Source organism: Borostomias antarcticus, assembly GCF_949987555.1.
Source record: "Borostomias antarcticus genome assembly, chromosome: 8".
NCBI classification, from domain to species: Eukaryota; Metazoa; Chordata; class Actinopteri; order Stomiiformes; family Stomiidae; genus Borostomias; species Borostomias antarcticus.
The window spans coordinates 6,215,438-6,237,454 of NC_140241.1; the positions used below are offsets into that span (position 1 = coordinate 6,215,438).

The 22,017-nt window shown below is 43.6% G+C and overlaps 2 protein-coding genes across 2 annotated transcripts; both read left to right on the forward strand.

Annotated features, from left to right (window-relative positions):
• Nucleotides 1-6,307: 6,307 nt before the first annotated feature.
• Nucleotides 6,308-7,287, forward strand: fabp4b (fatty acid binding protein 4b; the record flags this gene model as incomplete). The annotated part of the gene is made up of 4 exons (XM_084442079.1): nucleotides 6,308-6,380; nucleotides 6,524-6,696; nucleotides 6,779-6,880; nucleotides 7,237-7,287. 4 exons carry the CDS (start codon nucleotides 6,308-6,310, stop codon nucleotides 7,285-7,287), a joined length of 399 nt encoding a protein of 132 aa, XP_084298205.1.
• Nucleotides 7,288-9,600: 2,313 nt separating this feature from the next.
• fam8a1b (family with sequence similarity 8 member A1b) lies at nucleotides 9,601-13,197 on the forward strand. The gene is made up of 5 exons (XM_084442251.1): nucleotides 9,601-10,014; nucleotides 10,126-10,246; nucleotides 10,974-11,097; nucleotides 11,197-11,336; nucleotides 11,858-13,197. The coding sequence occupies exons 1-5, from the start codon at nucleotides 9,711-9,713 to the stop codon at nucleotides 12,000-12,002; spliced, it is 834 nt and encodes a 277-aa protein (XP_084298377.1). The 5' UTR covers nucleotides 9,601-9,710; the 3' UTR covers nucleotides 12,003-13,197.
• The last annotated feature ends 8,820 nt before the right edge of the window (nucleotides 13,198-22,017 follow it).

Genomic DNA, 22,017 nt, shown 5'->3' on the forward strand with positions numbered 1-22,017 from the left:
CATGTCTAAGCTGGAAGCATATGGAGATTCCATTGGCGCGTTCTGTGTTGGTGATGTGTGTGGTTCTGGGATGAATGCAGGGATGGACGATTTTGCATTAGTCCAGCTCAAAGGCAGAGGGGCCAAAACTACAATACATTCTCATTTAGACACGTTAGGTGCAGATGATAGAATTACTTTGCTTAAACGAGTGTGATCTAACAAATGCTATATATTTAGTTTTAGCTGCATTTAAAAGAAGATTGAGTTCCAGGAGTGAGCACTGAATGGAGTCTAAGTCTGTGTGCATTGACAGCTGAGTAAAGCTCTGTATTGTCCACATAAAAATGCACCTTGCAACTATTTTTTAAAAGAGACAATGTTATATATATATAGAGACAATATATATACAGAGTAAAGAATAAAGGACCTAAAATTGATCCCTGTTGGACACCATTTGTGACCTCCTTAAAAGTGGACTGAATAGAATCAGCCATAGTGCATTGAGTCCGGTCTAAAGAAAAGGGTAGAACTTGTGAGCCACATTTTCTATTCCTCATAACACAGTTTCTGAGTGCCACCCATGGAGCCGCTTAATTCTCTGTGACGGCTGACTAAGGGAAACGTCTCCCAGACGGCCTCCATTCAACAATGTTATCCTGAGGAGCACGTCTTCCTGTCCGTCTCCCTAACAGGGTCCCAGTCAGCACCCAGGCTGCTATATACAGCAGAACGCAGACCCGAGCTTCATTCCCACCATTCAACCTTCTCCTTTCTCACTTTCCTGCCTTTGTTGGCACCCATTCACGAGGTGATATTTGGATAGGTAGAGCCAGGGAGGATACGTCCACTTCCTTGGTTTCTATGTTTAGTTTTGAGGTTTGTTTTCTGTTTCTCCTTGCGAGGTCATACCGCTGACATCAAGATCTCTGAATTGTCTGAGATGTTTTTGTGCCTCATGCCGTGAAGGAATTATGGGGCTTAGCGACTTGAAAGAGAATGAATGACAACTAGATAATACTAAAGGAATTCTTTGAGCGCCAGAATGGAAAGATTAACTTGAAAGCAACTTTCTCTTGATTGTTGAACCTTAAAAAAAACAATGGTGATAGAAGGCTGGCCCCAGCATTCGGGCCCAGCAAAAAAAACAACAACTAAAGCCTAGGGAAAAAAATATTTCTATGTCACAACAATGACACACACTCGTGAGTGATGCGCGTTGTTCTCTTGGTATATAGCCTATTCTTCAAAGCATTTGGCTAACGTGCTCGCTATTACGAGCAAACTTATGTAATGTCACAATGGGGGGAAGGCAGCCCGAAGACCCGCTCCCAAATAAGCACAACGGGAGGCCGCGCGTGACGTCCGCGGCGGGGAAGTGAGGACCAAAGAGCAAACAGCTTTTGAGGCCACACATTGTGCTGCTCGCGACCCAGATTCAGGACAAACAATGTTTGCATATCAATGGGAAAGCGGGGAAAACAAAAGCGTTAGTGAAACGTAACTCTTGTGGTAGTTGGGATCACATAAAAGGTAGGAGCGCCGCAGAGACTGGTTGTAAACAGACGAGTGGTGGTTCTGACGAGCAGAGAGTCTGTGATAAAGTTGTCAGAGGACAGGCTGAGCACCAGAGCCAAAGGAATGCTCATGTTGTGTGGTAGCTCTCTGAAATGCAGATTGGTGGATTAATGAATGTAGGCAAAGAGTCCTTCAAGATTCCTTTCATCACCTACACCAAAAGCTTTGGGGGAAAGAGAAGGGTGTGTGTGTTTGTGTGTGTGTGTGTGTGTGCGTGCGTGTGCGTGTTTATGTGTGTGTTAGTAACCAAACTATGCTTGGCGGACATACAATCTGAGGATAGTAGCAACAAATGCCAACATTTTTAAGTAAGCAAAAGTTGAAAAGAGGCAATTCACAGTGTGTCACAAGTTTATCACAAAATTGTCTTTTTTGGGTGAGCTGCGGCTCCTTTCCCAGTGGCTGCTTAGTGCCAGCTGTCTCTGCAGCAGTAAAGTACTGCTTTCCCAAGCTCAGACCTGTGGGAAAATCTGTTGTGGCCAGTAATTGATTCCGCCCTGCCAGCCCCATTACTCTCCACTGCAGTCAAACTGCCAGTGATCTGCAGAAAGCCTGTTAGCACAGTCTCTCTCTCTCTCTCTTTCCCCCTCTCTCTCTCGCTCTCTCTCTCTTTCCCTCTCAGACACACACATTCACGCATACTCACAAACCGTTTATTCTCTCTTTTGCCTTCCACCCTCTCTCACCGCTATCTCTCTGATGAACGATCCCTGTTTACATAGGAGCCCAAAATCAGCACACCCACACACACACACACACTCGAACGCTGACTTGTCATCCCATTAAAAAAAAACTAATTGTTTGTCTGAATGTGACGTGAGGTGAATGATTTGAGCTGACTTGATGGGTTAAGGTGCAGTGGACCGCTTGTCAGAGAGTTGTCGCGGCTATTCATCCATTCTGTCATCGCTTCAATGGGATAATCGCACACTGTTATTTGAACACACAGTGCTGACACCAGGCACCCCTTAAAACCACCCTCCCCAAAATTTGTTTTGTCATGAAATATTAACTGCAGTCATCTGCTGAGATGGCGGGGTGGCTCGTCACAGCCTAACAATTGCCACATGTCTAAATAAAGGTAAGTGCTCTCCCCCTCCAATTAAGCCACAATTAGGGGCTCTGCTCTGCGCCTTCGCATCTGTGATTCGCAGCCGTGTCTGACTAAACGAAGGGGAGGGGGTGGGGGGATTAGGGGAGGGTTTGCAATGGAGTACCAAGATGCTTTTCCAAAAACACATCCCACTGTAGCAATGTGGAATCACTTGGCATACATCCTTACGACATCCTTACGATGCACAGAATGTGCTTTATCTGTGGCTTCCTTACAGCTTATGTAAAGCCTCAGCCCAGCCATCACAGAAAAGAACTGCATCTGGGTCGTAAACGGTTAATCTATAAATGGGAGCCGCACGATGTGAGAGGTGGAGGGGACAGGACAAGCGGAGTGATTTATCAGGGATTCCCATGACCGCGGCGGTCTTTATATAACTACCAGCTGAGAGCTGCACTTTCCCATGTTGCCAGAGGTCAGGAGGCCGGCCTCTAAGTACAGTAGCAGTTGTTTTTCACACAAGGACCGTGGCCCGCTGTAGCACATCTGAGGGAACATGAAAGGGGAGCGCCACCGCACACACACACACACACACACACACACACACACTGCTCAGACTCACGGCAAGCCCTCCACACCCGCCACTCCCCCCCCCCACCACCGAGCACCGGGACGGTCGCCTGTGCACGGCTCTCCCTGCACCTCTCCCAGCCTTTAGAGAACAAGTAGGGCCTCTGTGAGGGGTGGCCTCTGCCTCCGCCTCCCCAGCCCCCCCCCCATCGGTGTGCTGCAGCCGGGGGGCCCCTGGCGTAGGGAACGCGTGGGATGAAGGGATGAGAGAGGAGATCAAAGCGGGAAGCATGAAAAGGCTCTCGGCACACAAGTACGGGGCCACCTCTCCGCCCTCCCCGCGTCCACACACGGCCTTGATCCCTGCTCCACAGCGGACTGCCTGTCCCTGTCCCAGCGCGCCTCCTCCTCCTCCTCCCCCCTCCTCCTCCCCCCTCCCTCCTCCAGCAGCCGTCTGGAGAAGCCAGGGAGGAGAGGGCAGGTCCCACGGGCCTGTGAGCCTCCCTCTCAACAGATGGTCGAGACAGGGAGCCAGACCTTAACAGCTGCCCCCTGCTGGAGCTCCGAGCTGGCAGCCACCCAACTCTGGCTCCTAGCACGCTCTCTCACTCACCAAGCCCCGCCCGCCCCCTCCATGGGCTCAACAACAACACACTGCACACTTCTCCATCCTCTGTCATCTCTCACCCTGGCTAGATTCTCAGTGTCCCTATCTGTCACAAACTGAATGCTTCTTCTCAAACGTTTTCTATCTTCAGGACATAATCTGTTAAGACAAGTCTTCTATTGTGGGCGCAGATCACTGAAACCCTTTATTGACACAGGTACTGTGTGTCATAGCAGCAGAATAAGAGGCATCAGTGAAGCATGGTGAGATCCTGCAGGATTAGGAGGCAGATCCTGGTGTGCAGGTGAGGGCTTACCCACGGGGCAGGTGTGGGTCATGAACGGAGAGGAGAAGAAGATTCACACTGGGAAAGGAAAGACTCCAAATCCATACAGATTAGGAAACGTTTGCTTTTCTAACACCTGTAGGAACTTGCAGGAGCTCAGCAGTGATATCTTGATAATGACTAGTCTTTGAGACACATATTACCGCTGCCGATCCCCCTCAGTGCACAACAGTTGAGACATGTAATGTATCCGTGCACACCCATCCATGCACACACACACACACACACACACACACACTGGCGCGCATGTGAGTGTGTGTGTGTGTGTGTGTGTGTGTGTGTGTGTGTGGCGGAGATAAATATGTTTGCCACAAAAGATTCATTGATTGTATGAGCTCGTAATTCATATTCATGTTTTGGGAGTAATTAAGACTCAGTGCTGAAGAAAAAAGACCTGCCTCTGTTGGAGGCATTGTTGCATCTAGCAGTTTTTCAAGATAAAAGTCCTCTGCTTCTTTCATGTTTTTAATGGGGGGAGGGGGGGGGGGGGAATGTACCTGTTCTAAATATTGAGGGGGACATATTTTCTGCCCCCCCCCCTAAAAGAAATAATCTACACCTATGCGCACACACAAGGTAATACTAATTCCTCCTCTGGGAACTGTAGCTTAGCTATCTGACTCCAGAAGGATGCAGCAGGGCCATCAACACCACAAGCTGTGACCTCACCAGTACCTGTTTACTTAAACGGCTAACTACAGCTTGGATTTGCAACAAGCTCAGTCAAACTGGCAAAGGCAAACCCCTCGCACTGCCCTGAGGATCCTCTCTCAATTATTCATGAGTCCTCTCAGGTTGGACCCTGGGAACAAGCTGAGCGAGGCCCTGTGTCAATAAGAAACACTGGCCGCCACAATGGGCTCTGCCTCCAACTACACTGTTGACAGACACCCACACAAAGGAACTGAACGGGGTCCCCCTCCGTTCTCACACACACCGAAGAATGAGTCAGTGTGCTGCCGCTCGGAGCTGTGTTTGTACAGTATATACGGCTTTTGTCCTGAGCCACTGTTCCCCCATAAATGGGGGGCTAGAGTGTTGATGAAAACCAGGAAGAAAGGCCTTCTCTGTGGCTGCCAGGCAGAGTTCATGTTCATTACAGGGGCTGTGGGCCTGGCCTGCCACAGCACCTGAATCTACCCTAACAAAACCCCGGGTGAGAGAACAAGTAATCCCCTTATTAGATTGGTAAACAGCCCGCCGTTGAATGACGCGAAGTCGACATTCAGCCCCCCGCTCCTCTTCAATACAACCCAACAGCTTAATGACTGTGGAGGGAACTGCAGTGGGTTTTTGCTCAGCAAAAGTCAACAGTTGTGGCACTCAGATCTTTTCGGAATTCAGATAATGTTATGGTTTCACAAATGTGCAGTGCAGTATAGTGGAATGTGCTGCCGCGGAATGGTGGGAACCGGTAGCGGAATGTACCCGAGCAGCTGGACAGGACCAACCACTGTCTAAGTCTGACCCTCTGTATCCCACACCTGCTAAGACACCCAATGTGCTGCTAAGATCAAGCTCCCTCTAGCTCAAAGTAGAAGTTGTGCCTGTGTTCAGGTCAAGGGTCAGTTCACCCACCCAAATCCAAACCTTTACCAGTCTTTAGTGGGTTAGGTTTAGTGTGCAGGGGGGCTAATGCTGCTCTATAGTAGTGCAGTGTACTGGTAGCACCACTGGATGGCAGCAGACATATGTAGTTTGTTGATGTGCTGTTTGTTGGCGCCATCTGCTGGCACACACGAGCACGTCGTTTCACTAGGGCCATCCCATAAAACTAGGGCCATCCTCATGAGAGAGGTTCTATATTGAACAGGAATTTACTTACGTCGTCCAGGGTAGGCTATCACAAGCTTACTTGCACAGCACAGAATCACACCTTTGTGCAAAGAAGAAACAGCATCAGCCGATATGTCCGGGGGGTGGCGGTAGGCACTGTTAAGAATCAAGCAGTAGGCCTAGACTGGTTAGTAGGTCAGATAACCCGATTTCTACCAAGAAGCAAACACCACGCCCCTTATCCTCTGTTTCCATGGAAGCACCAGCGGCAGCGCTTGATTGGTGAACTTGAGTAACGCACGTGTCGGAAAGGCTTCATAATGAATTTCCGTGGATAAACCAGTCTTCTCAACTCCGTGCACTTCGCTGCTTCTATTACAACAAACAAATTATCAACATGGTCGAGCAATTTGTCGGAACTTGGAAGATGACCGCCAGTGAGAATTTTGATGACTACATGAAGGCAATAGGTAGGTAATTTCCTGACAAACTATTTTTGTTCTTCGTGATGCAATGTGGCTTGTATGTTGCTTGTTGCCACCATTACACGCCGTGCAGTTTGGAGTTGCTAGCTTGTGGAATGAAGATGCTAACACTGTCTCCTAAATTGCAGGTGTTAGCTTTGCTACCAGGCAGATGGGAAATTTGGCAAAGCCAAATTTGTTGCTCAGTGTGGATGATGGAGTAATAACCATGAAGTCTCAGAGCACATTCAAGACGGCAGAGATTAAGTTCAAATTGAACGAAGAGTTTGATGAGACCACTGCAGATGACAGGAAGACCAAGGTAAATGATTCCACGAAAATAAGTTAGCCTAGCCACTCAAAACAATTCGTGACACGCTTCTGACAGCCAACATACTTTTCAGACCTTGATCACTCTGGAGAACGGTAAACTTGTGCAGAAGCAGACGTGGGATGGCAAGACCACGAGCGTGGAGCGGGAGATTACAGATGGAAAGTTAATCGCGGTGAGTTTGCTTGTCTCCCCCCAGAGGGACGTGCGCGAGGCGAGCGTGCATAACCACGCGCCAAATTTTGCCTGCAGTTTTGTCTGACCTTCCGATGGCCCCCCCAGCCACTGCTGATTGCAATCACCAGGGAAACTGCTAGGCATTTTGCGGCGGTGATTGCTTTCAAAGTGTCAGTTGGGTGTGAATTAATTTCATATCACCCTGTTTTATGCGTATATGTTTTGCTTTAGCTAATTGTCCACATTTACCGAATTACCCTGGCTTTGACAGAAATGGCATGCATTGCTTCCAGAGAGTGATGGTAAAGTATGCTTGCACGATTGTAATCTAGCTACATCCCTTTTCCTCTCCAGAAATGCATAATGGAGGATGTTGTGGCAGTGAGGACCTATGAGAGGTCATGATTGCCTGGTTGTCTCTGGATGGAAGACCGCCGCCAGCATTGTGTAGTCTGTTCAATACCAAACATTCTGGATGTACCGAGACACCATTGCTACATGGACATCCTATGGTGCTTTGAATAAAAAGTCAAAAGTGAATGCCTTTTGTCAAGTTGTCTAAATTGATTATTCCAATTTCCTACAAGTTAATGCTACTTTTGCATGTGAATTTAGGATTTAAAGACAATTAATTAAAAATGTAAATTCACATGGCTTTCCCCCCCCCCACTGTTTTGAGCAGGTTCTGCCTAACAATAGTAAATGGATCCAAAAGTGGATTACTGCAGCATATTCAGAGTTCCTAAGTCAACTGGTCTGACTAGTAAGATGTTCAACAGCCAATAACAATGCATCGTTATACTGACCACCCCTGCTTTTAACATTCGTTAGACATGTGATCCCAATATCCTCAGCAGTCCCCTTCTGAATAAGGGGCTCAGAGGGGTAAAAACCCTAATGCGCCCAGATAATCTTCCCTGTGTACCCAGTGGGGGACTGACGTGAATGACCAGGGGGATAGACTGAGGTGACTGGCCAGGGGGATAGACTGAGGTGACTGGCCAGGGGGCATAGACTGAGGGAAATTACGCATGTTTTGTATATCTGGCTGTTTTGGCAAAATACACTTTTAAAGCCTACAAATTACTTGTTTGAGACTCATGGTTACAGTGACCATGATTTGCCTATGAGAGTAAAGATGATAGAATGAGAGTAAAGATGGTAGAAGGACAAAGTATTTGGAGCTCTAGTACTGTAGTGTTGGGGAGGCGGAGCCATGAGAGGTGGAAGTAGTGACATGTGCATTTGTAACAGACCTCTTGTCTGATGCACAGACTTCAGTTCAGGCAAGTGCACATAATTCCTTTAATTAGGGCTCTTTTGGGGGAGTAGGTTGGAGCCCGAATTCTCAGAAAGATTTCCAGGTTTTAGTGAATGATTAGGTTCAAGGGTGGTGCCTGATTATGACCATGGGTGGTGCCCTGTAACAATAGGTCCTGATTAATGAAAAAGCTGGCTAGGTTTCCAGATCCACATGAACCAGTGCCAATGCCAAGTTATACAAGATGAGGAAAACACGATCATAGCTTTTTGTAAGTTGTATTTTATCTGCCTGTAGCAAGCTTTTGTTGATTATATGAAGAATATCTCATCAAATACATCAATGGACTAATATTTATGAAGCTACCATAGCAGGCTTGCAATGCAGAAATGTTCATGAAACAATGAACAATGTTCATGAAACAATCAAAGCTCTGATGCAAAAATATATTAGACTAAAACCAACGTTTCTGTAGCTACAGAATGCTGCCTTCATCGGGGTTAATCAGTTAATCAGATGAAACAATCTGCTAGAGGTAGACATAGAACTCCAGGTTTGATCATATCCAGACCCTTTGTGTCTGCATTTTGATACTACCCCTGAATCCCTCATTGTCTTTAGGATTAAGCAAACATTGGATAGTTCTTGGAGAATGGTCACAATTCTTTTCTTTTGTGCAGAAATGCTAAGTAGCAGGAGTCCTTTGAACAGATTTCTTCTAGGCACCATTAACTGGCAAGTTCTTGAAAGTTGGCTTAAGAGTGACTGTTGCAGAACCCCATGAACTGTGTACTTAGTCTAAGATTAAATGGAAGATGAAATAATGGCTGGTCCACTTATCCATGTTGATTCTCAAAAATTGCTGATTTAAACAACCTACAGCACAGAATTATACAGGCTATGGGTTAACTTTCCGTTTGTAAATGGTGTCCTAAATTAATAAATTGGATTAATTGAGTGCATGATTAAACAGTCAACAGACATAATGTAAATTAATCCATGATCAATACATAGAAGAGTCTGGCCTGCTGTATAAAATGTAGATTTGCAGCAAGGACAATGATAATGTGGGGTCCAGTCCAATACATGTGAACCTTTCACATAAACTGTAGCTTTTGCTGCACCCTTGTGGTGCTTTTCTAGAAGTGCAGGTAAAAATAAATAGGCTACATTTGGACTGTACCAAATGTGATATGAGGGTGGAATATGTCATCATTGATATGACTAATGACTGTCAGTAATTTATTTGACCATCTATTTTAATACAAATGGCTTCCAATGTAAGATGGATTGTATATAAAATCATAAGCATCTCAAGTATTTTCAGTAGACCTACACAATGATGGAAGAATCGTAACTGCGTATGACGTAACCATCAAACATGGCTGATTCAGGAAACACAAACAGTAGACCAGCTAATGAGGGAAATATGCATGCTGACAATAATACAAAGCCAGTCTTAGATGAAAAAACGCGGGCATCGAATCATCAAGACACCTCGGAAGACAGAAAAGATCATTTGGAAAAAAACAGCACCTCGGAATACTGTGAAAAGTTGCATGGGTGGATGTGGCAGTACTACACTGGATATGTGAACTGGCAAAGCTGGCTAGCAGTCTCTGCTATTTCTGCTCCTGCGTATAATTTACCACGTTCAACTAACGGAACCTTGACTGCACCACTTTGGCCAGTCGATTTGACCAATTTTGATGCGCAGAACTGGTTCAATAATCCGTTCGGGTTACCTTTATCGCCGTATCCCGCTGCCACCCCCACTCAAGGCAACCAGGCAGGCGAGCCTACTAGCAGTGGCCCTGTGCCAGCTTCAGTGTCCACACAACCCCAACAAAACGGCAATGCACAACGACCAGGTTAGCATTGTGGAGTTTACTAATTGCATGTATTTGGATGCCTAGGTGAAACTGGCTTACCCTGACACTGGTCACATTTGTACTAACTTCTTATTCTGTATGTTTTCCAAGGTCGCGAATACAGTATCCCTTCTCCCCTTCAAAGGTTCCTTGCGGAAATGGTGGATTTCTTCATACTATTCTTTATCAAGGCCACCATAATCATCAGTATTATGCACCTGAGTGGACTGAAGTGAGTTTAAAGGAGAAGTTTTTTAATTTAACATAATAAGCCATGTTAAGGTCCTAAGGTTCTTTACATCATATACAATGGTCCATATAATTATAAACATTGACAGACTTTGCACTCTTGAGATCTTAGTGTGCATTGCTCATGTCACATCAAAGTACACATATACAGTAGTACACATATACACATACAGTTAGGTCCATAAATATTTGGACATTGACATAATTTTCATCATTTTGGTACACTGCCACAATGGACTTGAAATGAAACGGTCACACTTTACAATAAGGGCCCAAAAAACATTAGTTGACTGTTAACTAATGCTTATTTAGGGTTAGGTTACTAATGTTAATTAATACCTTAGTTAAGGTTGGGGTTAGGTGAATTAACCTTAGTTAATATAAATAACATTAGTAAATGGTTAATAGAGACATTAGTTAACTGTTACTTAATGCTTAATAATGCATTAACTAATGCTTATTAATGTACCCTTATTGTAAAGTGTTACCAATGAAATAATCGAGATGACCTTGAACTGCCTAAATGTTTTTCACTTTTTTTTTCTTTTAATCGTAAATAGCCTTATAACAGGGCTTATGATGTGGAATACCAAACTACTTCTTTAGGTGTTGGACTGAACACTACATAAATCCATGCAGGTAGAATGGAGGAGTAACCATTTGACTGTTCCAAACTTAAGTAATTCTGGCTGGATATTTTTTTATTTCAGGGATATTTCCAAGTTTGCCATGCATTTCATTGTTGAAGAAATAGACGAAGACACCTCCATGGAGGAGCTTCAGAAAATGATGCTTGTTGCACTGGTCTACAGGATACTGGTGTGTTTCTATGAGGTAATGTAACTGTTTTGATATGACATGAAATGCATATTGTTTTCAGCTTCATTTCTTTGCTGTGCGAACTGATCACTCTGGGTACTTGCACCCCTACAGATTGTCTGTATTTGGGGGGCAGGGGGAGCCACGCCAGGGAAGTTTCTAATCGGCCTCAGGGTGGTTACATGTGACTCATCAGTCCCGGTTCTACCCAATCGGGTAGTTGTTGTACCAGCAACAAACGTCTCATTTACTGCGTAAGTACTGACTCAAGGAATTCAACCTGTTCATGTTTTTATATGTTTATATGCAGGACAGTTGTGGTTCATGAGGTAGAGCGGATGGTCCAATGATTGCAGGGTCGGCGGTTTGATTCCCGGCACCTCCTGTCCACATGCCTATGTGTCGTTGAGCAAGACACTGAACCCCAAATTGCTCCCAATGAGCAGGCTAGCACCTTGCATGGCAGCTGGCTGCCACTGGTGTGTGAATGGGTGAATGAGAGGCCATTGTAATGTGCTTTGTCTGTTGTGCAGCCTGTTAAGGTAGAAAGGTGCAGTACATTTAATATTTACCGTATGTGTTACTGGAACTTGGAACATCAGAATCAGAATCAGTTTATTTGCCAGGTTGTTTACAAATATGGGAATTTCCTTTGGTCAATGGTGCTTAACACTGATGGCGACAACATTAGACAGGGTGCAAGGACACTTGTATTTGCATGCCTTTGTGCACTATCATTTTGAATTTGTTTTTTTCTCTCGATTTTCTTCTTTAGCTCAGCAGTCCGAGCATTGAACAAGAACTTCTCCATCGCCTTCTTCTTCCCAGCCTTCATCACACTGCTCTTCTTCCAACACAACAGGACTGTGTATGACATGGTGGCTGGCACTATCGTTGTCAAGCGCACTGAGGCCAGATGACCATATGGTTAAAGGTTATTAGTTGCACTGGTACTTGTTTTATTTAAACACAGGCACAGCTTCCTCCAATGCTCCAGTCTAGTGCCATAACATGAGTTGAGCCAGCAGAACTGTGAAGCACTCAGCAACAACGACGGAAATGGAAGCTCTGCTCACAAAGCATCACTATCTAAATCTCTCACTGCTCACTGTCTAAATCTCTCACTGCTCACTGTCTAAATCTCTCACTGCTCTTGTACAGTAAGTCAGGTTTTCTTTATTCTAGAAACATCTAGAATAACAGTTGAATAAAAGTTGCTGATCACTGGTTTTATTTTAGCGTCAAACTGCCTACCAGAATGTTTTATCTAGAGGCATGCAAACTGTTTCTCCTCAGTTCGGACTGAGAACATGGATTAACAAATACATTGTTATTATTTAATTACTTGTGCTGAATGATATGTTTTATTCCTCAATGCATTGTTCATCAATTTAATTCACTCATAGTTACATTTTTATTTACAAATTCTTTTTTTCTGGAGGAGACACTCCTATGAATCAAAATGATGTAACAAAGATTACAGTATAGACAAATGTTTCTCTGTTTTTACGGTAGCAAGTAGAGCATTTTCATAAATGTTTTTGATCGTCATATCCAGTCATTTGTTTCATATAATCGTGCCTCCACATTGAGTGTCTCGGAATGAAAAGCATGCTATCCTTTTTTGCTTTATAAAGCTCTAAGATATGTGGAAATTATAATATATTTGGTTCTACATTATGCTGGCTTAATAACATCTTATTCCTATTTATTATTTCATCAGGGGGTATGGTCTTGTATACTGTATATGCCCTTAAAAGTACTGTAAGCCAGTATACTATAAAGGTGATCAAAATATAGTGTTCATAATTCATGCAGAATGATGTATTATTTAACTTACAGTATTATGATTTTGTCAACATGAGTAAATATTTGTGTCATATGAAATACCAGTGTACTGTTCTTTAAAGACAATTTGGGTATTTAATTGAAGTGCTGTGCCACATTTTGATATTTGGATGTCACTGCGAACAACTTGTTTGTTTTGTCCATCTGTTTATCTTGTCATTATGTAGTTAGGTACTTTATTAATCCTTCTGTGTTCATCCTATCATTACAGTAGATAGGTACCTTATTAATCCCCAGGGGGAAATTGCACAAAATACAGAAGCAAGCATTTAGAAAAGATTTACCATTACAAGATTAATTTAAATGGAATTTACAGTGGTACCCATGTTTAGAAATGGGACACATTGACTCTGGGATAATCACTTATTGGCAAAATCAATCATTCTGTTTTTTTTGCTAAATTAAATGACATGAATGATGACTTCGCCGTATTATTTACCATTGCTTAAACCATTTAATGAGAGGTCTGCTCAGCCCCTTATGTCTCTGATTTGCACACAGCTCCCTTTGTCAACATTACTTTGGAAATATATTCATGAAGGTAAAGACATGAAAGTAGTCATTCCTGAATGCATGGAGATGGGCTCCTTCTAGTGTTGGAAGTGAATAGTGCACCTACATGTAGATAGATGCTTAAATAATCCCCATGGGAAGAGAATATACATAATAGATTAAGCTCTACGATCTACAGCACTCAGGAACACACAGGAACACTCAGAGTCTGATGGCCACTGGCCCAAAGGAGCACCTGAACCGTTCTGTTTTGCACCTGGGTGGGATGAGCCTGTGGCTGAAGGTGCTCATCTGCCACAGTTGGTCATAGAGGGGATGTCCAGGATAGACTTCAGTTTGTCCCTCATCCTCTCCACCACAGCCACCAGGCTGTCCAGTCCAGTGGTTGCCCCACAACAGAGCCAGCCTTCCTCACCAGCTTGTTTGTTTGTTTGTTTGTCTCCCCAGACCTGGTGTTGCCTCCCCAGCAGGCCATGGCCAAGAACATTGTGCTGGCTACCACAGACTGGTAGAACATCCTCAGCAGCTTGCTACACACATCAAAGGACCTGAGCCTCCTAAGGAAGAACAGTACATAGCCTGTTTAAAGATACAGTATAATACTAAAGAAATCAAATTACAGATAAGATTTTAGATCATATTGTCATTGGTGTTCATAGTCATACACTTTGAATAGCGGCTTAGTCAGCTATTCTGCGTCAGTCTTTAGCTCATGTTCAGCATTGAGAATAGTTGAGCGCTTATCAAAGAATATTCAAATATACTGTATAATATTCTTTCAATCTGACTTCCTAGCCATGGTTGGTATCTGATTACAATCATGCAAAAATTACAGTCTATCAAAACCAATAACCATGACATGCTGTCCATATTGGTGTATTGTGTGTGCTGGCGTACACTGCACTTTATCACTCTTACTGGTGAGTGTTTCCCCTAGACCAGATTGTTGGCATGTTTGAATGTGGCGATTGTGTTAGGCTCACATAGTGGCAGCCTCTGCTGTTAGCCACAGATGGTGCTCCCAGATTAAAGCCCCTCAGCCCAGACCCACCCCCTCTAACACTGTGGCCGCGGGGGGGTGGGGGGTCCTCTCTCCCCTACAATCATTGGACAACCCGCTCTACCACTGAGCCACAGCCGCCCCAATATGTAACCTTTATGATAAATAAAGACATGCACAGAACAGCCACCTGTTAGTCACATCTGGGAATTTACAAACAGGTCAACCTCATGAGACAAATAATAATTTGAACTTATTCTTACTAACAACCGCCAGTTTTGCGATGAACTGCATTGGGTGTTGAGCCCTCTTTCATTTCTTTGCTGAAGCTGCTCTGGTTGATGTCTCTATTAAGGCCTAGTTTTCATTCAACATTGATAAAGAAATGTTTTGCTTTGAAGTTTATGTAGAGCAACGGTTAAAAGTTTTTAAAATAAACAATACCCAATAATAAAGAACACTATTGATCACTACTTAAAATATGTGGTCTTGATGTAGTGTTGTGACTACATATTCACTATACATGTAAGTAGTACAACCTCTACATGATGCTATTTAAATGTCTGGTAAAGATGTAGTGTTTTGAGAGTTTTTTCACTACTAACACCAAGTAGCAAAACTCACTGCTTGATTACTACTAGAAACAATACTGTTTTGCTATACAACTCTACTGGTGTGTCATAAGTACATAAACTACAGATTCACTGCACCATTCCTACATGTCACTACATAGCCACACTAATAGGTTTTGTATAGTGATTCAGCAGTACTTTTTAATGAGGGGTGTTCTGTCTGGTCTCCATGAGTGATCTCTCTCAGAGTGAAGTCAGCTGTGGGCACTGTGGAGAGCTCACAGCTTTGTTAGACAGCTCTTGTGTCCATCTGGCTGCAGCAGAAACGTGGGCTGAGGCGCAATAGAGAGCACTGATGAAATAAAAATAAATAAAGTACATATTGTAAAAAAAAAGAAAAAAGGACATATGGTATTTGCTTAATGTTACCATGACAATCGTCTTGAATTGCTAAAGCAGTACAGAGGAGATTAATCCAGTGCCTAATGGTACCCTTCACAAGTGAAGCCAGTAATAACTCTCTCTCTCTCTCTCTCTCTCTTTCTCTCTCTCTCTCTCTCTCTCTCTCTCTCACACACACACACACACACACACACAAGCATCTCAATTGATCTGTGGAGACCAGTCTATATGTTTTATTGAGCCGCAGACAAGCTTGGCTGCATCTCCTGATATGGAGATATTTTTATTTATAAGCCAGTTAAACTAGATATAGACATTCTGTCAGCTATGTGCCATTTTGATTTAGTGTTGCAATAAATAATGAATAAACACATTTTCCAATATGGATGCCCTATACCAGAGGGCCTTTTCCCCTCATACATTTTCTGTCAGACAGGCAGTAAAGAGAAAGCCTCTCTATTTGGTTCTCTTGTTGGAAATCTATATTCCCAAACAAAGACAGATGACCAGAGGCCCTTCTGAGGTCCCGTATCTCATTATATTAGAGACACCATATGACCTCATATTAACTAAAGTGTTAATTAAGATTAATCTAGGCATACAATGTAGACAACTTTGAACATAATTTATTTACTTGTAGACTGGGACTGTTGACTGACACATTGCTGATTGTTGTTGATCTGGTCAGTGTGTCATGGGTCCAGTCTATTTTGTGATTTAATCTGTAGTCTGGACAAGAGCTTGCTCTATGAGTATCTTGAAAACATCTGCAGATGATATTGATAGAAAGTGACCGACAGTCACCTATAAGAATCAAATATGAATCACTTTCCCCATCTGCTCTCATGAAACCTGGCCCACTCTCCTCGTCTCCTGCTTATCTCCTGTTTAGAAGGTAATGAGGAAGCTGATGGCGGGGGTAATAAGCAGAGACAGACTAAGTGGAAAGAGAGATGGAGAGAGAGAGGAGAGCAAGAGAGAGAGACATAGGCCACATGGCATATTTGTGTGCTAATGCTAATGAGATGGTGTAGAGAGGTACTTGTCTGTGCTTGACAGCTGGCTAACTCATGAACTGTACTGATTGGAACAGAGTGGTAACAGATCTGCCCGGCAACAGTTTCACTGTTTACCAAACAACTCCAAACTTCTGTTGACTCTTTCATACAACACATAGGTTTGCCAGTACATTCTTGTAATGTCAGAACAAAATTTAGGTCATGTTGATTTCAAGGACAGGCACATTCATGAAGTAAGTGCATTGAACAAATCAACGGTTGGATGTGCCAGAACTTTCTTCAACTGAACAAAGATAAAACTGAAGTAATTGTCTTTGGAGCCAAAGAAGAATGATTAAAAGTCAGCGCTCAGCTTCAATTAGTAATGCTAACCACAAATGAAGCCAGAAAACTTGGTGTAGCCTAGTCATGGACTCAGACTGAATATCAACAGTCACATTAAGACAATTACAAAGTCAGTCTACTTTCACTTGAAAAATATATCGAGGATTAAAGGATTTATATCTCAGCAGGATCTGGAAAAACGTGTCCATGCGTTTATCTTCAGTAGCCTCGACTGGCTTTCTGTCTGTCAAAGAATTGACTTTAAAATACTGCTGTTGGTTTATAAAGCACTGAATGATTTAGGGCCAAAATATATTTCTGTTCTGCTGCTACGTTATGAACCATCCCAACCTCTCAGGTCGTCTGTCACCGGTCTGCTTTCTGTCCCCAGAGTTAAAACAAAACAGAAGCAGCGTTCAGTTTTTATGCTCCACATATCTGGAACAAACTTCCAGAAAACTGCAGGTCTGCTGCAACTCTCAGTTCTTTTGAATCAAGACTGAAGACTTTTCTTTTTGCCGCTACGTTTTATTAAATAAAATAATTATTCATTCGTACACTGCACTGTAACTTTTATTATTGTATTTTATTTTTCCTGCATTTTGTTTTAAATGTCCTTTTATGATGTGTTTTTTTTTTGCATTTCGTTTTATATGACCTTTTATAATGTGTTTCTTGCACTTTGTCTTGATGCTTTTAATGTCTCATGTAAAGCACTTTGAATTGCCTTGTTGCTGAAATGTGCTATACAAAATAAACTTGCCTTGCCTTAAGCCAACAACTGGCTACATCTAAATGTGTGTTGTGCTCTATGCTGCCCCCTGGTGTGCATGATTGGTAGTGAAGAGACATTGTGCAGAGGAGGGCCAGGAGTAGGCCTTGTGGGTTTTGGGTCACTCCAGGTCCAGGTCAGAATGACTTTAAGACTGTGGGCCTAACTGGAGATACAAGCAATGTTTTTTAGTTTGTCCCTGATTACTGTGAACTAAAATCTTCAGTAGTGTACAGTTTTATTTGTTCTCCTCCTCTCCTGGGCCCAAGGTAAATGAGACGAGGCAGAGGCTGGCTATTTCCAGCTGAATGTGGAGTTTTTGGCTCCTATACACATGCGAAAAACACTCCCACTCAGGAGAAATGTGCCCCCACCCCACAGTCACCACTGATACACAATAGCGTATCACCTTGGTGTATTATTTGTTGGCCAAAATCATACTTAGGGTGAAACGGACCTTCTATGAACTTCTATAGGCCTTTGTGTTAAACAGCTGTATTGTCAGGCTTTGCTCACTTTGCTCGACTCTTTGTTTTGCTCAGCCACAGGCTGGGCCTACTGCTCATGAATCACATAGTTCTCAGGCCTTGTTGAAGGAAAAACAGCCATTACTAGATTCCTGAGGTTGAAATCCCTGCGCACATCTACGGCACATCTGAGCCACTGTGCTCCACTGGTGAAAAATGTTGTCTATTTTTAGGGAACAAAACGACTGTTTTTCAAGCTGTGTTTCTCTCTCATGACATATCGGCTTTAGCCTAGGCCTACCTTACCACTGTGAATTGAACATTTCACTGCTTCAGCATGGCTGAATAGTATCTCACTGGCTTTTAAATCCATCAAATGACCTTTCATTTCCATCTCCATCTCATAATGCAAATGTAGGCTGGTTCCTCTGTTTATGAAAACTAATGAAATTATTATGAAAATGATCATTTTCATAATAAATAATGAAAATGAGTGGCCTACCGCCTCCCAGCCATAGCTTCCAGATCATTCGGAGCCTGCTTAAAGGGGTAGTGTGCTATTTTGAACATTTAGCCCTATTTGTGGTCTGTCTATCATGAACCTAGAGACCATAATTTCACTGATCGTTCCAGTATTGAGCTAGCTGCAGTTATTATGCAGGCTCTCACTGGGCTACAATGGAAGTCAATGGGTCATACGTAAATGCATTGGAAAACCTATGATGAAGTGGTTTTCCAAGACGGGAAGCACAGGGTGTAATCTTACCAGTCTCAGTATGCTCTCCTGTGAAATGTATCACAATCCAAATATTTTTACATGGCTTGGACATAAGCATTCCCCTGGCGCTTGTTTTCACTCTTTCCACAGAGGACTATGTGCAAGTCATGCCAAACACCTCAAAATATTCGGATTGTGATACATTTCACAGGAGAGCAAAGTGACATTGGTAAGATTACACCCTGTGCTTCCTGTCTCAGAAAAGCATATTCATCATAGTTCTTCAACACATTTACATATGCCCCATTGACTTCCATAGTAACCCAATGAGAACCTGCAGAATACTGCAGCTAGCTCAATACTGGAACAATCAATGAAATGATGCCCTTTAACCCCAGGGTTCTATCTATTCAAGGTCATGATGTCTGCAGCCCGCTGCTACTCCTTACCAGTAACATGCAATAGCCTTGGCTACAGCCCAACGTGAAGGAACACAGCAAGTTTTTAACCACTACACTGAGGTGTTACATGTTGAACTTTTGACTGAGAGGGTGAGATCCGTGGCACCTGCCCGTTGGACCTGTTGGCTCCCTCGCTTTTTTTAATTAACCACTGAATTCCCCAGCCCTCAATGGGCTCTTTCAGCGCGTCATGCTACACCGCCATTGAGAGGCGGCCACAGAGCCAGCCATCTTTCTTAATGGGGGCTGGAGACTGTGGAGCAGCCCCTGTTGCCATGGCAGCACGGCGCTTTCACATTCTCCCCACATACTCAGGAGTGTGCGTGCGGCGTTCCTTCAGAATCCAACCGCGCGGCGCCACAACAGAGACCGGCGGAGCTGTCCTCCGAGAGTGCCAAGCGAGGGTTATTTTATTTACCTTGGCTTCTCTGATGGGAGAGCCAGCACTTAATCCCAGCGTTGACACGCAATCCTGAACCTAGGGATTATTAATGCATAGAAGATCCTGTTGGCAGCTCAGTATAGCTTTGCGCTAGCCAGGAGCTTTATCTGTGTATGGCCAGCTTCAAGAGAAAGGCCTATTCTCCCTCCCTGGCAACTCACAGCACAGAGGCCTAAATACTGGATTGATCCAGATAAAGAACTTAGGGCAGAAAGGCTGTGTAGCCAACATTACATTTATGATGTGCAGACGCCTTTAACCAAAGCGATTTGCTATATGAGTGTTGGGCACAGCAGGCTATTGATGGATGGGAAATGTGGCTCAGTGGCCTGGCCCAGTCTCCAAACTGTTCGGATGCTGAATTACTGTAATCACCTACCGCACAGGTGATTCTAATCACTAGTGCAAAGTGTCTGTGTCGTGATTGTTCTGCGCATTCTGTCTGCCTGCCTATCTGTCTGTCTGTCTGTCTGTCTGCCTGCCTATCTGTCTGTCTGTCTGTCTGCCTGCCTGCCTGCCTGTCTGTCTGTCTGTCTGTCTGTCTGTCTGTCTGCCTGCCTGCCTGCCTGCCTATCTGTCTGTCTGTCTGCCTGCCTATCTGTCTGTCTGCCTGTCTGTCTGTCTGTCTGTCTGTCTGTCTGTCTGTCTATCTGTCTATCTATCTATCTATCTATCTATCTATCTATCTATCTATCTATCTGTCTGTCTGTCTGTCTGTCTGTCTGTCTGTCTGTCTGTCTGTCTGTCTGTCTGTCTGTCTATCTATCTATCTATCTATCTATCTATCTATCTATCTATCTCTTATGAAGGCTAGAAAGCATTACTCACAACACCAGGGGCAGATAAATCCCTCCCAGAACCCTACATACGGGTATTGAAACCGGCCGCCATAGACAATGAATTAAGGAAATGTATTTTTCTCCTGAGCCTAAGTCCCAACTGAATGGAGTCCAAAGGGCAGTTCTTCTCTGTGTTTATAGTGACACTAATCAACTCCAAATTTCTCAAAAAGCAGTTAGCTAGATTCTGTAGGCCGAAAGGAATCCAATGATGTCCACCTCTTGACATTTCGTCGGTTTTAATGACCACTAGATTGACCAGAAGACGACCAATATCATTCATCAACTACTATTCTGATCGCTACCGTTTTTAGCATAAGTGAATAGAGTAGAACATAGTGGAAATTAACATCACGGCTAGTGGACATTTTCTGACTGGGAGTGAAATAAAAAATATTTTCGGTACATTATGATTGGGGCAGGACCTAAAGCTAATTACTTAGGCGTGTTTGTTTTTATATTATTCTTCATTATTTCTTAAGTTTATAAAACAATAACTGCCACAGGGCAAACTATTACAACACTCATCAATACTGCAACGCCTGAATGTCAACTTATAGTAGCCCGGTCCTCGAGATAATCACCCAGAGACAGACACGGTCTCTAACATTTAAGGAAGATACAGAAATAAGCACAAGTTCTGATAGGCCTACTCCAGATGTGTGTGTGTGTGTGTGTGTGTGTGTGTGTGTGTGTGTTTACTTCACTTGTGTTGCCCACTTTATGTACAGTAGTTTTGTCTGTGTGCTACATGTCTGGACATGTCTTCTGTGTTAGAAGAAATAGAGCTGGCTCGACTGTATGGGAACTGTGTGTGTGACTGACCAGAGACAGCAGAGGTGGATGGGATCAGATGCATGTTGGACAGTGAGTCGGCCTACTGTAGTGCGTTGTTGTTGTTGTTATTGATTGATTGATTGTTATTGTTGTTGTGTACCGACACGCTCTTTTTATGGATTGTGTTAAATCCAGTCTTCTGATGACAGACATGTCTTGATGCATTGAAGAACCTTGGTGCTGGCATTTTTAGATAGGAGGCTGTGATCAAAATGTTAATGCAATGAGCGCTTGCCGTAAGTCTGACATTGTGCTTGGCAGCGTGGTAAAGGTTGTGTTATGCAACTTAAGTCTTGAGTCCAATGGGCTACAGGGACAAAACCGCCTTGACTTTTTCTGGGTGATGGTAACATGCAAGTGTGAAATAGTGTGAAACAGTGTCAGGCTGTGGAAAGATGTGTAGATCTACAGTGGTGTTTAAAATAGAACACCCGCACTGTTAGGATTGCTTTTCACGGTGTGTGTGATGCAGGCTGCACAAGAGAGGGTGACACACACACACAATCACACCTTTTGCTACTTTTAGCCTAGCCTACTGCTATTCTACCACTAAAGTGAAAGATTCTACAGGTTTTTGATCGGCACAGTAGCATAATGGACATTAGTCATCAAGGTTGCATTTGTTTGAGCGATGTGTGTTTCATGGGAACATTCTCTCCCATTACCAGTGCAACTCTTATGGCCGTGGAATGTTTGACGTGCTTGTGCACTGAATAAGAAA